Source organism: Nansenia antarctica (genome assembly GCF_963989245.1).
Source record: "Nansenia antarctica genome assembly, contig: SCAFFOLD_504, whole genome shotgun sequence".
Lineage (NCBI taxonomy): Eukaryota > Metazoa > Chordata > Actinopteri > Argentiniformes > Microstomatidae > Nansenia > Nansenia antarctica.
This window is the reverse complement of record NW_027663243.1, coordinates 10,001-27,279: the sequence shown is the minus strand read 5'-3', so window position 1 is coordinate 27,279 and position 17,279 is coordinate 10,001. Positions and strand designations below refer to the sequence as shown.

At 45.9% G+C, this 17,279-nt stretch overlaps 1 protein-coding gene across 1 annotated transcript in view; it reads right to left on the bottom strand.

Annotated features, from left to right (window-relative positions):
• Positions 1-1,728: 1,728 nt before the first annotated feature.
• The window catches only part of LOC308175187 (leucine-rich repeat and calponin homology domain-containing protein 1-like), a gene marked incomplete at both ends in the record, with an annotated part of 22,156 nt that continues 6,605 nt past the window's right edge, over positions 1,729-17,279 (bottom strand). The window contains 8 exons of the mRNA XM_080550899.1: positions 1,729-1,845; positions 3,244-3,304; positions 5,628-5,744; positions 7,937-7,976; positions 8,109-8,186; positions 9,468-9,554; positions 10,340-10,407; positions 12,218-12,333. Of these exons, the coding sequence (XP_080407025.1) occupies positions 1,729-1,845; positions 3,244-3,304; positions 5,628-5,744; positions 7,937-7,976; positions 8,109-8,186; positions 9,468-9,554; positions 10,340-10,407; positions 12,218-12,333 (684 nt within the window). The remainder of the gene's footprint in view (positions 1,846-3,243; positions 3,305-5,627; positions 5,745-7,936; positions 7,977-8,108; positions 8,187-9,467; positions 9,555-10,339; positions 10,408-12,217; positions 12,334-17,279) is intronic.

Below are 17,279 nucleotides of genomic sequence, written 5' to 3'. Positions count from 1 at the left end.
AGGGAATCTGAAACCATTTGAATGGTGTCGATACGACACTGCTATCACGGTCGACACCGACATTATTTATATATACAGCATATGGATGTTACCTGCCTGTTACCTGCCGCTTTCAGTTCTACAGGACATCGCCATAATAGCGATTTTTTTGTTATGCTTGTAAAAATGTCTATGATGCATTGAAATGACATTAAACTAAGATAATACGATGGTTATCATATTTTTTCAAATCTTTATTAAAACGTTATTACAGAAACAGTAAGTGACATTTTCCTAGAGCGAAATCTGTTGTGGTATTTAAAAATGGCGGTTAGTGATGAAATCTATGAACATGGGATGACGATTTCCATTGACCAATCAACGGTGTGCAGCGTCACACGTCACACGCAGCCTGGCAAAAAAGTACCTTTCGGCCCTGTAGTTCCTGCTCTTGAAGGGTACCTAAAAAAGTACCTTTCGGCCCAGTTCGGCTCGCTTCGGGCCAGCTCGGTTGGCAATGGAAAAAGGATAATAAACAGGGCTGACCCGGGTCGACCCGGGCTGGCACTGTAGTGGAAAAGCGCCATATGGAGGTGTGTTCCCTGCCCTCACAGATCCTGAACTACACTCCCACCCCCTGCCCCTGGCTCTAGTTCTGGTTAACAGGCTTTACAAGGCACAGAGAGAGTTGTAATGAGAGGCTTGTAATGAGAGAGTTGTAAAGCAGGGCTCCATATCAAAGCAGAGTTAATGCAGGGTGAAATCACAGATCTAGATGGGGGGGTTTACTGGGGGTCAACGTGGTCGTATCCAACACCAGACACCAGTGTATTACCACTGCATTATGATATCAGCTGGACAGCTGGGTTTGCACTTGTTGCCTAAAGTGTGTGTTTGTGTGTGTGTGTGTGTGTGTGTGTGTGTGTGTGTGTGTGTGTGTATGTGTGTGTGTGTAGCTATTTTGGGTGGGCTGGGAGCTTCTGTATGCCAGTGCCCCTTCCCACCCCTGCAACCACAGCCATTCAGTGACGCACGCACACACACACACACACACACACACACACACACACACACACACACACACACACACACAGTTTGGCTTTCACCATGTGCCACCACACCTACCACAACACACACACTTTATGCAACAAATGCAAACACTGTCAGATGTACACACACACATACACACACACACACACACACACACACACACACACACACACACAGTGTAGTGTACACCACACAAACACACAGTGTCATGGAGAAGGGGGTAATCACACACTCGCTAACATGGAAACAGATGGAGATGAAGGCAGAGGAGGAGTGTGTTGAGGCTCCCCTTTGATTCTGCTGGGCCTCACACACCACATAAGAGGCCGACACACACGCACACACACGCACACACACAGAGTCATGGGGAGGGAGTAATGGGAAACACCCCTAACATGTGGTTGAAGGCAGAGAGCCAGGCCACTGACAGCAGCACACACTCTTGAAGAAACAAGGAGCGAGAGGGATAGACAGATAGATAGATAGACAGATAGATAGATAGATATCTATCTCTATCTATACATACATAGATACATAGTTAGATACATAGATACATAGATAGATACTGTCGATATAGACAGACAGACAGACAGACACAGGCAGATGCGCACACAGACGTTTGCAAACGTCATAGGCTCTGTCGAGCTGTGTCTTTCCACAGCCTCCGATTGGCTGGTAGGTTGTTGAGGAGTGACCTACCACGGCTGTGCATGCCTCCGTCAACGGGCCTAGGGGGCGTGTCTCTATCGACGGACAGGGCCTGCGTGAGGGGGGGGCGGAGACAGGGGGGTGGCGAGCAGGGCAGCGAGGGAGGGGCTTAGAGGCCAGAGAGGGAGGGGTCAGGAGGGGTGAGGGGTGAGGGGGCGGGGCGTGGTGCAAGGGAGTGGGGCCCAGTCGAACAACAAAGCAACAGTCCCAATTCCCCCAAAAAACACCCCCCCCCCCCCCCCCCCCACCCACAAGGATTCAACCAAAGACACCAGAGAAAGTTCCCGGAAATAAAATCAGACGTTTTAAAAAGAGGAAAGAATGGAATCAGGTAGGAATAGGGAGGACATGCAACAGCAGGGTGGGGTGGATAAAGGGTTTAGAGTGAGATCGGTGTGACAATCAGTCATGCAACAGTCGGTAAACAGAGGAAGAAAGGCAGAGAGGGAGAAAAGGAGAGAGAGAGAGAGTGAGACGGAGGATAGAGAGATCAGGAAGTAAAGTGAAAGAATTATGCGAAAAGGAGATGCCATAAAAAAGAGCAGCACAAAAAAATGAAAGACAAACAAAAACAAATCAATATTAGTGCCATTTCACAGAACAGATTGACATGACATGCTGTTAATGTTGATGTTAGCAGATCAAGCTACATGTCACACGCTAGTACTGCTCTGTCGGTCAGCTGGATGGATGCTACTCAGCTACAGGTTAGCATGGGTTGAAGCTACGTAGCTACAGCTAAGCATGGGTTGATGCTACGTAGCTACAGGTTAGCATGGGTTGAAGCTACGTAGCTACAGCTAAGCATGGGTTGATACTACGTAGCTACAGCTAAGCATGCTACGTAGCTACAGCAAACACACAGCGCAGTAGAGGACGCGTTCACACGGTGTGGTAGAATCATTGTGGGACCATTGCGCTACGTTAGTCGAGACACGAGCGTTTTTTCTGCAGAATGACCAAACTGCTGCTGCTGCTTTAGCAGAGCCTTTGTGTCTGTGGGTGTTACGGTTCAAACTGTACCAGGGGGAGGCTGGTGGGAGGTAGAAATCGGAGGACGGGGCTCATCGTAATGTGCATGGAACGGAATGAAGAACGGTATCGAACACACGTGGTTGTCATTCCGTTCCATGCCGTACCCGCCCCCCCCGCCCCGTCAGAAGTTCTGTCTTGAGGGTCACTCTGGAGGTGGGATTCGAACCTACGTCCCTCTCCTTCTCTAGGGTCATTTTATGGTGAATGTGAGAGCAGGGTTGGGTAGGGGCGAGGTAGGCATTGTGTTGGGGATGGGGGGGGGGGTCCTAGTTATCAAGTCATTGCTAACGCTAAGTGTCCTCATGGCGTGTGAAGTGTGAAGTCCATGCATGGGAGCGTTGGTGACGTGTTTGTGCACCGTGCAGTGTTCCAGGAGGGAGACCTGTGTGAGATTATGAACAGATCGAGGCCCCCCCCCCCAACCCCCACCCTGTAACCCTCCCCAGTGGCCCAACCCCAGCCTCTACTCACCCGAACGGGGCTTCAGTCCGAAGGGAGGGGGGATGAACGTGGGTGGGACTCTGTCTTCTCCCTGGATGGATGGATGAGAGAGAGAGAGAGAGAGAGAGAGAGAGAGAGAGAGAGAGAGAGAGAGAGAGAGAGAGAGAGAGTGATTACAGGATGATGTAATGATTGGGTTTTATCACTCAATATCATATAAATATTGCTGTCAATCTAATTGGCTGTTTGCCCTTGCTGGGGGCACTGTTACTATGGCTTTGTGTGTGTGTGTGTGCGCTCTGTGTGCCCTGTGTGTGTGTGTGGCATGTGTGTGCGTGTGGCATGTGTGTGTGTGTGTGTGTGTGTGTGTGTGTGTGTGTGTGTGTGTGTGTGTGTGTGTGTGTGTGTGTGTATTGTTGGAGGAGGTTTTGAGGGACTCAGAGGCAGACAAAGCAGTCTTGTTCTCCTTGTTCTAAAGGCTACACTGTTGTTCCTCCACAGCGCTGTTCTCTCTCTGTTCTCTCTGTTCTCTCTCTGTTCTCTCTCTGTTCTCTCTCTGTTCTCTCTCTGTGTTTCTGCCCTGAGGAGGAACACAACTGCCAAGGAAATCACTCACACTTTTAGATTTGAAGCTTATTTATTATAATGTAATTATTATTAATTATAATTATTTAACATGACAGCCACATGTTACACACAACACACGCACAAGCCTACATGTCTGACAATCACAACAAACTACAGCCAAAACACACTGAAGACTGAAATTCACTCAGGGGAGGCTGGTGGAGGTAGAAATCGGAGGACGGGCTCATTGTAATGCATGGGATGGAGTGATGTATCAAACACACAGTATGGCAAAAATGTTTGATACCATTCCTCATTCCATTCCATGCATTACAATGAGCCCGTCCTCCAATTTCTAATTTCACCAGCCTCCCCTGGTATCACGCCATGCTACAACTATAAGCGCTATAGCTACCGTTGTAAACATGCAGAACAGCACACAGACACAGGTCTTGTCACACAGACAAAGACCCTGGGTTGGCTACTTAACAAGATAAGAGGTTCTACCAGCACAAGCTAACCACTTCATGCCCTTAGCCACAGCTCCAGGACCAGATCACGCCCAGCCACCCCCCCCCCCCCCCACCTACAAGGTACTTTTTAAATAAATAAAAAAATACTTTTCCTCTCTCTCTCTAGATAAAATGTAAATATATACTGTAATTATTAGCGTTAGTATTTATAATTTTTTTACATGCTAATTTACAGCCATTATGGTTTATGGTCCATTTTGGTATTATTCCTGTTGTACAAAATATTTTTATTTTTAACTGGTATAGTTCTTGAGATTTCCCATCCCACCTCTCCCCATATACCAGCCTCTCTTAGTTTCCTAGTGCCAGCTAACCCTCCTGTAGACCCCTGCCCCTCCTGTAGACCCCCTGCCCCTCCTGTAGACCCCCTGCCCCTCCTGTAGACCCCCTGACCCTCCTGTAGACCCCCTGACCCTCCTGTAGACCCCCTGACCCTCCTGTAGACCCCCTGACCCTACCGTAGACCCCCTGACCCTCCTGTAGACCCCCTGCCCCTCCTGTAGACCCCCTGCCCCTCCTGTAGACCCCCTGACCCTCCTGTAGACCCCCTGACCCTCCTGTAGACCCCCTGACCCTCCTGTAGACCCCCTGACCCTACCGTAGACCCCCTGACCCTCCTGTAGACCCCCTGCCCCTCCTGTAGACCCCCTGCCCCTCCTGTAGACCCCCTGCCCCTCCTGTAGACCCCCTGCCCCTCCTGTAGACCTCCTGCCCCTCCTGTAGACCCCCTGCCCCTCCTGTAGACCCCCTGACCCTCCTGTAGAACCCCTGACCCTCCCGTAGACCCCCTTTAGACCCCCTGACCCTCCTGTAGACCTCCTGACCCTCCCGTAGACCCCCTTTAGACCCCCTGACCCTCCTGTAGACCCCCTTTAGACCTCCTGTAGACCCCCTGTAGACCCCCTGACCCTCCTGTAGACCCCCTGCCCCTCGTGTAGACCCCCTGCCCCTCCTGTAGACCCCCTGTAGACCCCCTGTAGACCTCGCCTCCCTGAGTCAACACTAAACAGCTCTATTGACGTGGAGTCAGGGGGTGTATTCCATCAACACCACTAAAGGAAAATCCAGGGTTAATTTTGAGGAGTCTCGCGAAACTTAAACAAAAATAAGCCTGGATTTTCCTTTAGCGATGTTGATGGAATACCCCCCAGGTGTTAAGAGCATGAAGTGAAGACACACACACACACACCTCTAGCACACACTAGATGGGAGGGGACAGGCGTCGGAGACAGGGGCGCAGCATAGGATTGGCTGGGAGGCCTCAGGAGGGGTGTGGCCCAGGCCAGGCCATCCATGGCACATTACTATGGTTACCTGGTAACGTGAGGACATGTGCCTCTCATACTGTTGGCATGCAAGCTGGGCCTCAAGTCTAGCACGTGCTAGAATCAACTGCCTCTTCCTCTGGAACTCAAACCCTCCTTCGGTACTCTAGAACACACACACACACACGCAGACACACACAGGCACGCGCATACACACACATACACACACACACACACACACCAGCCAGTGGAGTCGGAGCTTAATACGTCACTATACTGTACTACGCATACTACACACAATGCAATGTTACTCTATTAAACCCAGCCTTGATACAACCGCCACTCCTCACACTGTCTGAACAACCACCACCACACCCAACATGTTTTCTTTTCTGAATGCTTAAACACTAACAGTGGTTCTTGAAGCACTATCTCTGAAACAGTTAACACATGTAGCCAATGCATTTACCAAGTGTGCCAAACTGACCCCACATTCTCTGCTTTACACTCACGTTTGTAATTTAATAACACACTACTAACAAAACTGTAAACATTGGTCTCTACATTGCTGCTATTTTGCCAATTGCCTTTCCACATCGACACCTGTGAAAACACTTTTAGATAATGAGTTCACAACTCAAAGCTTGAGCACTATAAATAGGCCACAGGTAAGTAAACATCTAGTTTGGACAACAATGGAGGTCAATATTGGACAGAGTGTAGAAGAGTGAAAATTCCCACAAGAGTGAGAGGGGTGAGAACTAGAGGAGGACAAGGAGGAGGAGGAAGAGGAGGATGAGGAGGTGAACAAGTAAGAGGAGGAAGAGGAGGAGGAAGACAAGGATGAGGAGGTGAACAAGTAAGAGGAGGACATGGATGAGGAGGTGAACAAGTAAGAGGAGGAGGGAGGAGGAGGAGGAAGGATGAGGAGCACATAACTACTGGAAGATAACATCATATTCCAAAACGTCAACAGAGTGAGTCTCTCTGCACGTCTCATCTACTGAATAATAGGATTAGGATGAAGCAGCTGGACGCATCATGAGCTAATATCTCTGTGTGGACGAGGCAGGTTTCAACCTCGCAAAAAACAAGAAAACAAAGGCCCGCGCAGAAATATCATCGGATACCGTGCCATCATCATCATCATCATCATCATCATCATCATCATCATCGTCAACGTTCCAGGACAACGTGGTGGCAACATAACAACGTGTGCGGCTATTAGTCAGAACGGCGTCTTTCACCCTCCTGCAATCCTAGGCCCATAGAACATTGCACACATTAACACATTTCTGGACACCCTCCTCAACAGACTAGTTCCTAATGACCAGGGGCCAGAGCAGCCCAGAGCAGCCCAGGTATGTTCCAATCTGGGACAATGTTAGTTTCCACCGGGCTGCTTTGGACCGCAATCGGTTCACAGGTCACCCATTTTTCATCGCACTCAACCTCTCCCCCATACTCTCCGCTCTTGAATCCTATTGAAGAGTTCTTCTCTGCATGGCATTGGAAGATGTACGGCACTCCAGGCGATACTTCCCACGCTGCCTTGCTCAAGTCAACATCGCATGTGATGTGGATGAAGTCTTACGGCCAGACCAGACTTTTTTTTCTTTTTTCTAGCACAGATGTTTTTGCTTTCTTCTACTTCTCTTTTGTTGTTTGAGGAGTGTTAGAACATTTTAAGAAAAAAGTAATAATTTCCCCTTATTTGTATTGATAGTGTGTTATGTTCAGAATTCACATCCATACTTACAGATTTAGATACCTGTGTGCATGTGTGTTTACTACATGGATGACAAAACGTTATTGCGAACTGCTATGCCCTGCACGCAGAAAAAGCTAAAACAAAAAAGTGTTTTTCATTTATACTATCAGTGTGTATAGTTGGTGCTTTGTGTGCTTATTCAAATGATGGTTTAGGCATACAGTATTGATGCAAGAATGATTTGCAAGAATTGTTTGCTTTTGCAAGGGATGTATAATGTTTTACTGGATGGTGTAAGGTTTTGTCATTAGTGTGTAGAACATAGCTTTTAGTGTCAAAGATAGTACCTCAATCAGCAATCAGAAAAAACTGTAATAACATTCGAACGACCAATCAAGCAAGAGCATCTTGAAGAAAGTAAATTACATCACAAGACCAAGAAGAGCTGGGGTGTGTGTGTTATCTGTGTAGGGAACTTAAACACACACACACACACACACACACACTACCTCAGGAGGAGGGTCTCTGTATGACACACAGATGGCGTGTGCTGGAAGAGTTAATCAAGTTACAGAGATGTGTGTGTGTGTGTGTGTGTGTGTGTGTGTGTGTGTGTGTGATCACATGCTGAGGTAAAGACCACTCACCTTGGGTGTTGTCTGTCCTTCGTCACTGTCGTCCTGACCACTGCAGAGAGAGGGGGGGGGGGGAGAGACTTATATTCTATGCTGTAAATAATATAATAAGGGTCACACACACATACACACGCACACGCACACACACACACACACACACACACACACACACACACACACTTACTTGAGGGATTCCTCCACCATGACCATCTCTACAGGGTAGAGCTGCACACCAGACATATCCTCTGGCTCCATGTTCACTCTGACAAGAGAGAGAGAGAGAGAGAGAGAGAGAGAGAGAGAGAGAGAGGAGAGGGAGGGAGAGAGAGAGGAGGGAGAGGGAGAGAGAGAGAGAGAGAGAGAGAGGAGGGGGGGCAGACAGGAGAGTCAGACACACACATGATAAAAGTCCTCAGGTTATGTAAGGATGTCTGTGTTTTGTAACAAGGCCTACTTACAGCTGTGTTCTGTCTGCGTGACTTACACATGAAAGGCACTTCCAGATTCATTATCAATTCATCATCTGTGTAGCAGCTAGCTAGTCTTGTCTCCCAGCCCACAGAGACACGTTCACGAACAGACTGGTGCCCTAGCTACAGAACAACCTCAGGTCCTGGGTTAAGAACCCTAGCCACAGAACAACCCCAGGTCCAGGAAAATCCAGGCTTATTTTGATAGTCTTATTTTAGTCTCGCGAGACTTCTCAGGTCCTGGGCTAATATAATAGAATAGAATAATATCCTAATAACAATATAAGTCCTCTACTGTGGAGATTTGGGAGCAGATTTAGGAGCGTCAGAGCGTATGCTAATGTGCCATAATGGTTGCTTTGAGGATGTTCTCTGAGCTGTGACCTCTGAGTGGGCAGAACAGCTCTGTTTACTGACGTGTTACTGACTGTTTACTGACTGTTTACTGATGTCTTTACTGACTGTTTACTGATGTGTTTACTGACTGTTTACTGACGTGTTACTGACTGTTTACTGACGTCTTTACTGACTGTTTACTGACTGTTTACTGATGTCTTTACTGACTGTTTACTGACGTGTTACTGACTGTTTACTGACTGTTTACTGATGTCTTTACTGACTGTTTACTGATGTCTTTACTGACTGTTTACTGACGTGTTACTGACTGTTTACTGATGTGTTACTGACTGTTTACTGACGTGTTACTGACTGTTTACTGATGTCTTTACTGACTGTTTACTGACGTGTTACTGACTGTTTACTGACGTCTTTACTGACTGTTTACTGACGTGTTACTGACTGTTTACTGATGTCTTTACTGACTGTTTACTGACGTGTTACTGACTGTTTACTGATGTCTTTACTGACTGTTTACTGATGTGTTTACACACAGTACAATGATGATGATGATGATGATGATGATGATAAAGGGTATAGTCATAATAATGATGATGGTGACTATGACGAGGATGAGTATGATGATGAAGAGTACAGTAGAAAGGCAGCCTCTGTTGTCAGACCAGTGTCTCAGACGTACTGACCTGTTGTCAGACCAGTGTCTCAGACGTACTGACCTGTTGGGGTCCTGCAGCAGTTCCACGGCCTCCTTCAGCTGGTTGATCATGTCAATGTGGTGCTCCCCGCCCACCTTCACCTTTGACCTGTAGGACACACACCAGGACCTTACATTTGTGACACAGTCTGATCATTTGGTCCGCATGTCGGCAACCAATCAAAAGGTTCAGACTTTTCTTTTGAAACACGGAACTACGTTTCAACGTTGTTGAGAATCACAACACAGACTCGCTAGTCAAGCCGAAATACTGCAACGCAATGGATTGGGTGAGTAATTCCCACTGCTACCTAGTTAACTATAACACTACTTTACATTGTTAGCAGGCTCACAAAACAAGCCGTGTTAGTTGACTAGCGATGTGTCATTGATTTTCGGGGAAATGTATTCACATTTTTCTAAATAAAAGTCTGATCATTACATCGGATCCCGACATGAGGACCAAAGCATTAGAATGTGTCACCTATACTTACTACACACTACATACTGGTTATATTCTATTATTATTATTAGCATTGTTATTATTAGCATTATTATTATTATTATTATTTCAGTATTAAAGAGGACAATGCTAACAGTGTATAATAGAACATGCTTCTCTATCAAAAGGCCTGGATTAACAAACACAGAATATGAGACATATTCACAGTTGAGAGAGGATGGATAGTAAAGAGAGGAGGAAGGTAGAGAGAAAAAGAGTGAAGGATCACAGACACAAACACACTGAGAGCAGGAGAAAAAGAGGAGAGGAAGGCGGATGGAGAGAAGAGAGAAAGACGGATAGATGATGGAGAGATGTGAGCGAGATGGATAGAGGAGCGGTGAGAGAAAGATGGATGGAGGAGAGAAAGAGAGAAGTAGAGAGATACTCACGTCTGTTCTGAGGCCCAGTGTGTGTCTTCCTCTATCCTGAGGGGCTCGTCGAAGTCTGCTGCCCGACCCTGCAGGAACACATGATCACATGAGGTCACATGATCCACAGACCCAGACAGCGATTGGCTGGAGTTCAACCACCATACCCTCAGAAGCCCCCCCTCTCAAACACACACACACACACACACACACACACACAGTCTCCACTCACACCACTTTTCCACAAGGAGGCCAGTGTGTCAACCCATCCCTCTATCCCCCTTTCTCTCTCTTTCTCTCCCTCCCTCTCCCTCTCCCCCCCCCCCCCTCCCCTCCCTTTTCCTCTCTCTCTCTCCTTCCCTCCCTCTCTCAGAGATCTGCTGACACAGTAGACAGGGCGGGGTGTCAGAGATGAGAGCACCCAGCGCCTGCCGTCTCTCACTGTCACACACACATGGAACAGCAGGGAAGAGAGAGAAGGAAGAGGGGAGGAGAGAGAGAGAGGGGGGGCGGGGAGTAGGAGGATAAGGGGATGAGTAAAGTGATGAGAGTGGCAGGGATGCTCTGGAAAGACAGGAGTAGGATAGAGGCAGGCGGGAGGAGGATAGAGAAGTAGAGAGATAGAGATAGAGAGGTAGGGAGGGGAGGTAGAGAGGGAGAGAGATAGAGAAGTAGAGCAGTAGAGTGATAAAGAGTGATAGAGAGATCGAGAACAGTAGGAGAGAGGCAGGAGGAAGGGAGAAAGATAAAGAGATAGATAGAGAGATAGAGGGATAGATAGAGAGAGCAGTAGTATAGAGGCAGGGGGAGAGAGATATAAAAGAAATAGAGAAAACATATACACTATATGTAAAAAGATGGATGGAGATCTTTATATAAAAGAAAGATAGAAAAGATGCTGGAAGATACTGCCCAGTGGATGGATAAGAAAGAGGAGAGAGATAGAAGATAGAGAGAGAGAGAATGACTAGAGGAGGGATGGTTTTAACTAAGGTACTGTATCACCTATATACTGTCTTATTGAGCTGCCTAAGATTACATGATAATCATTGTCATAACTGGACTATATAATCAATGAAAAAATATTAGATTATAAAAATATTATATTTATATATAAATATATGTACAGTATATATAAATATGTGGGAAAACGGTTTATGTCTGCATTTCCGGGGACATGGCAGCATAAAACGTCGACGTGGTACATGCTGGCATGTCTAACCCTAACCCTACCCCTACCCCTAACCCTAACCCTAGCACCCTAGCACCTAACCCTAACCCTAGTTTTCCCACATGTTTTAACGTAGCGTTGATGGAACAGACTGTGATAGAAGAGGCAGTATTGGGTCAAAGAGAAGTTAGAGAAGTCATGTATTATACAGAAGACTGGTCCCCCCGTCCCCCACCCCCATAGTCTGACAGATACACTTTTCCTTTTGTTCTAAAACACACTCTCTTCCATTACTTACAGCTGGTCCAGCATGAATCATTTAAAGACACAACAGTCCTGAATGAGGTCAGGTACAGTGTGTAGGAGAAGGGGAGAGGACAGGCTTGGTGCACTGTTAAGCACTGGTCTGGGGACAATTCGCTGGTTTAGATTATGATGGGTGGAGTAGAGAGACCAGTAGAGAGAGCTGATCGTAAATCAGTTGTTAAAAGGATAGTTCACCGATCGTTTTCCTATATTTAATGGAAGAGGACAAAGTGACTGTTATCTATGATTAGTCATTTACTACTTAGATGCCGCCAGTACAGACTAATGTTAGCACTAACTACCCAAAATCAATGGGGTTCAATACGGCCCACATTTAGCATCTGTAGCATAGCTTGCAGAGATCCTCTCAAGGTAGCTTTAATCAAAGTATTTGAATGCTATAGTTAAGAGAAAGTCCTCACCTTGATGTAGCTGACGAAGCGTGTGGTGAGGGAGGGGTCTCTGTAGCCAAACTGGTCCTTCAGGGCTTCCGTAGGGCTCTCCTCGATCAGACGCACCGAGTCCGAGTGGTGGTCCGCTACAAGGGGGTCAAAGTTCAAGATCACAATACATAATATTCTACAACAGGAACAACTAGAACATGTTTGGTTCTTGATCAACTGGAATATGTACTATAAGGTTCTAGATCAACTGGAAGATGTACGATATGGTTTTAGATCAAATGGAACATGTTTGGTTCTAGATCAACTGGAACATGTGCTATAAGGTTCTAGAACAACTAGAACATGTACTATAAGGTTCTAGAACAGCATCAACTAGAACATGTTCTATAAGGTTCTAGAACAGCATCAACTAGAACATGTTCTATAAGGTTCTAGAACAGCATCAACTAGAACATGTAAGGTTCTAGATCAGCGTCAACTAAGGAGGTGGATGTGTCCAACAGCTTTAATTTCCTTGTCTCCTTTTCTTGTCTCCTTTCCTAGTCTGCTCTCCTTCACCACCTCTTACAGGCAAAGCGAATGGACGCAAGTGAACACAACACACTGCTTCCACCTGTCAGGTTGTTTCAGATCAGTAGTCTTGAAGGGAAGGATAAGGCTACAACTTAACTGCTCCTCCTGAGACATCTAATACCCCCCTGCACTGTCTCCAGAGACACCTGCTTACTTTACCTGCTACGACTGGTTGATTGATGATTCACTTGCTTAGTGAAATGTACCGATTGTAAGTCGCTTTGGAATAAGGCGTCTGCTAAATGCCAAAAATGTAAATGTGAATGTAAGGAGATGGGTATGATGGGTAGCCAGTGATGACTATTGGGACACACCACAGTTCACAACAAAGAGGGAAAAATACATAACAAAAAATGTAATTAAATAAATACATAATGTTACTTATACATATGACATAATAATAATAATAATAACATAATTATTAATGTGGGAAAACGGTACATGTGGGAAAACTAGGGTTAGGGTTAGGTGCTAGGGTGCTAGGGTTAGGGTTAGGATTATGGGTAGGGTTAGGGTTAGGGTTAGGGTTAAGATTAGGGTTTGGGTTAGACATGCCAGCACGTACCAAGTCGACGTAGCACCTAACCCTAACCCTAGTTTTCCCACATGTACCGTATTCCCACATGTACCGTAACACATACATTACTCTATGGGATTTCAGGGATTAAAGCAAAAAAAATTCTCCTGACTGAAAAAAAAATTCAGGCCAAATCGGGGCCGGTGGCTTTCCGTGCGCAAAGCACGCGTGCGATTTTCCGTTCTACGTTCTAATGCTTTGACTTTTCTTTCGAAAAATGTGAATACATTTCCGCGTTGTCGAAAATCAACGACACATCGCTAGTCAACTAACACGGCTTGTTTTGTGAGCCTGCTAACAATGTAAAGTAGTCTTCTAGTTAACTAGGTAACAATGTAAAGTAGTGTTCTAGTTAACTAGGTAGCAGTCCAATCCATTTCGCTGCAGTATTTTGGCTTGACTAGCGAGTTTGTGTTGTGATTCTCAACAACGTTGAAACGTAGTTTCACCCTTTTCCATAGTTTTGAATAATAAATGTGTGGACTGACGATGTAGCGCAGCCTAACGTATTCAAATAATTATTTAACAAAGTTTTATTCTGATAATTATTCCCCCTCCTCCCAGACTTACAAGGTCACACTATTATTGGATTGGTTGTTTGCGTGCCGGGTGAAGTTAGCTAAACATTTAACCTTCTAGCTAGCAAGAGAAACATAATGTCACTCTCCAAAGGTCTAAAGAGGAAAGTTGACGGTGAAAACAGGGCATTTAAAGAGGAATGGACAGCGAACTATGCGTTCATCCTACCTGGTTTCGTCAATGCAAAGCCGTTGTGAGACTCACATTTTACGTGCTCACAATGTTCCCTTTCTATACATGCGAGTCGTCCTTTTCGTCAATGAATGTGATAAAGACGCACTAGAGGAATCGATTGGTGCATAAAAACCTTGAGAACTGCCGGATTAAAGTGACGTCCATAATAATAATAAATCATAATAATACATTAGATTTTTTTTTTTGTTTTTTTTTTGTTTTTTTCAGATTTTATCCCTTTTTTTCACCCAATTTGGTAGCCAATTTAACCCAACGTAGCATCCAATTATCCCCTGCCTATTGCATAGGATCCGCCGCACGACCCCGTGGCCGGCAGTCCCAGAGGAGGCCGCCAGGCAGACTAGGCTGACTGGCTCCTCGAGCCCAGTACCGTTATTCCGGCGCCCAGGGGGCGGTGTTGCGCGACGGATCCTAGTCCAGAAATACTCCTATACCGCCCTCGGAAGCGGCCGGCCAATATGCCGCTTCCCGTGTGCCTCGGCCATAATAATACATTAGATTTATAGCGCTTTTCTAGACACTCAAAGACGTCCATATCACCAGATAGCCAACAAATAGTGACCGATGGGAGATGCCAGTTTTCTCGTTAAGTGAGATTTAAATAGCCTAATATTATTTTTTCTATTGGCTCATTGTAATTATTAGTAATTATTATCCCTAGTAATGTAGCGTGTTTGCTCTGTCGTTTCAGGAGCATAGGCTAAGCGGATTCAGCTTTTTTTTTTTTTTGCGCCGATTTTGTTGTCAATGTTTTTCATAAAATTAAACTGCATTTGCTTTGTTACTGTTCACATGTGTGGTGCAGTCACATTCACATAGCCTATACGTAAACATTAAGTTTGAATGATTTACTGAGCTGGCGTTGCTTTTTTCAAACCACACACCGCATGTCGGCTATTTCAGCACCACGCGCCATGTCCACCTACTTATCACTATGAGGGGTTCAGCGTCAGTGCACCCCGCTCTGTTACTGTCGCATAGTTGTAGCCAATAAAGGCCTATATGTAGGCTATATAGGCTATTATATATCAGTTATATACCTAATACCTAGGGGTGTAAATCACCAGCTTCATCACGATACGATATTATATCGATTTGTTTGTATGACGATACAATGTTTGATGATTTCACAATGTCAGTCACGATACGATTTCGATTCGATTCGATTCAAGATCGATATGACGATATGATCGATATGACGCGATATCATATGCCAATCTAACACAATTATCAATTGTAATAAGTGGTAATTAACATACAGCTCATTAACATACACACACACACACACACACACACACAGGTTCAGAGAGACATCCAGTCACACACGCACACACACACACACACACACACGTCCACACACGTGTCACACACGTCCAGCAGGTCTGACTGGATTCGCCTCGAAGAGTAGATGTTAAAAAATATCTTTGGTGTCCAAAACGGTCAATGTATTCGCCCATTAGACTCCCGTTAGACGCACTCTCATTAGACGCACTCACACAAGCCGAACATTTCCGAAGATCACCGGAGATTGCCGAACGCGAGAGGAGGAGGAGCCGAGAAGTGGAGCCGAGCCAGTAGACAGACAGTCACACACGGTGAATGCGAGTCACACATTGCGAACGCGAGTATGTTAACGTCCCTGGTTCAGAGAGATGTTCCAAAATATATATTAAAAGGGATAGACTTACTGTCTCTCATCAAAAATGAAAAACATTCGTATCTTTTTCAAGTCTCTCTCTCTCTGCGCGCATAAGATGACGATATAGATCGATATTTTTACATTGCGTCGATGTAATCAGATCGTTAGTCAATGAATCGATGTATCGTTACACCCCTACTAATACCAACATCAAAATAGATTGTATGCCTCTACAAATCATATTACACCAGGTAAAATCCGTCACAACTTGGAATAAATCCGTCGCAACTTGGAATAAATTGACGGAAATCCGTCGTAGCGACGGAGAACTTTAATCCCTGGGATTTGTACAATAACCTCTATCTCTGAGATATAGGGCCCTATTATGCACTTCATAAGTCTTAAGCAATAAGACGAGGCGGTAGATCTAAACTTAAGACGTGGAGGCGTGGTCAAGGCCACTTTGCTATTATACGTGCGGTAGTGGGCGCCTAAGACCCGGCGCTAAGCCCAGAAATTAGTCATGGGTGTGTTTTGGGCGTCTTCTCAATCAACCCAATCAGCGTGCCAGGTGCCATTCCCTTTAAGAACCGGCTGCGTTAAGTCATAAGCGCTATGCTATTATGCAGTTCATAGGCGCTAGACTTCATGCACGTTTTGAAACACGAGCGCGCCTCCGCGGTTTGCGCATGCGCGCTGACCCACTTCTTAAGAAGAACTTTTCAAACCACTTCTTAGCGCTAGGTGCAAAGTAAGATCGCATAATAGCAGGGGCGCCTAGCGCACTTCATTAACATATGAACACTCCCACAATGAGTAATATATGCACGGGAGTCTTACGTCTTATGTGTGGGCGCCTAGCGACACCTGCATAATAGCAGTAGCGCGTATGAAGCGCATAATAAGGGTGGCGGTAGGTCTTAACCTGGCGGTGCGTCTTAATTAAGACTTAAGACGGCAAGTTAAGAAGTGCATAATAGGGCCCATAGAGTCCAAAAGCATCACTATCTCTAGTTCTAGTCAGTCAATCCCAGGGGAGGCTGGTGGAGGTAGAAATCGGAGGATGGCCTCATTGTAATGCATGGCACGGAATGTTGCTTGATACCATACCTCATTCCGTGCCATGCATTACATTAATGAGGCCATCCTCCGATTTCTACCTCCACTACACCAGCCTCCCCTTGGATCATATCAGAGTGGTGCTAGTCTTCTCTCTCATGGCCTAGAAACCTCCACTCTTCCAGTAGAGACAGAGGCATAGGGAGTTAGGGAGGGATGAAGGGATGGAGGGATGGAGGGCTATTTAAAGGCTCTCCTCCTCTCCTCTGGCCTATAGAGGATCCATCAGCCCAGATACACAGGCAGTCTGTACTCCCCTACAGTAACATTCACCACAGTCCTGCTGATTCAGCTTTGTACCAAGCTGCCTATCCCCTTTCAGATACAAAGATAGCTGCTAGCAGCACACATAGCCTGTACCAGTACCCTATCCCATCGTAGACACACAGATAGCTGCT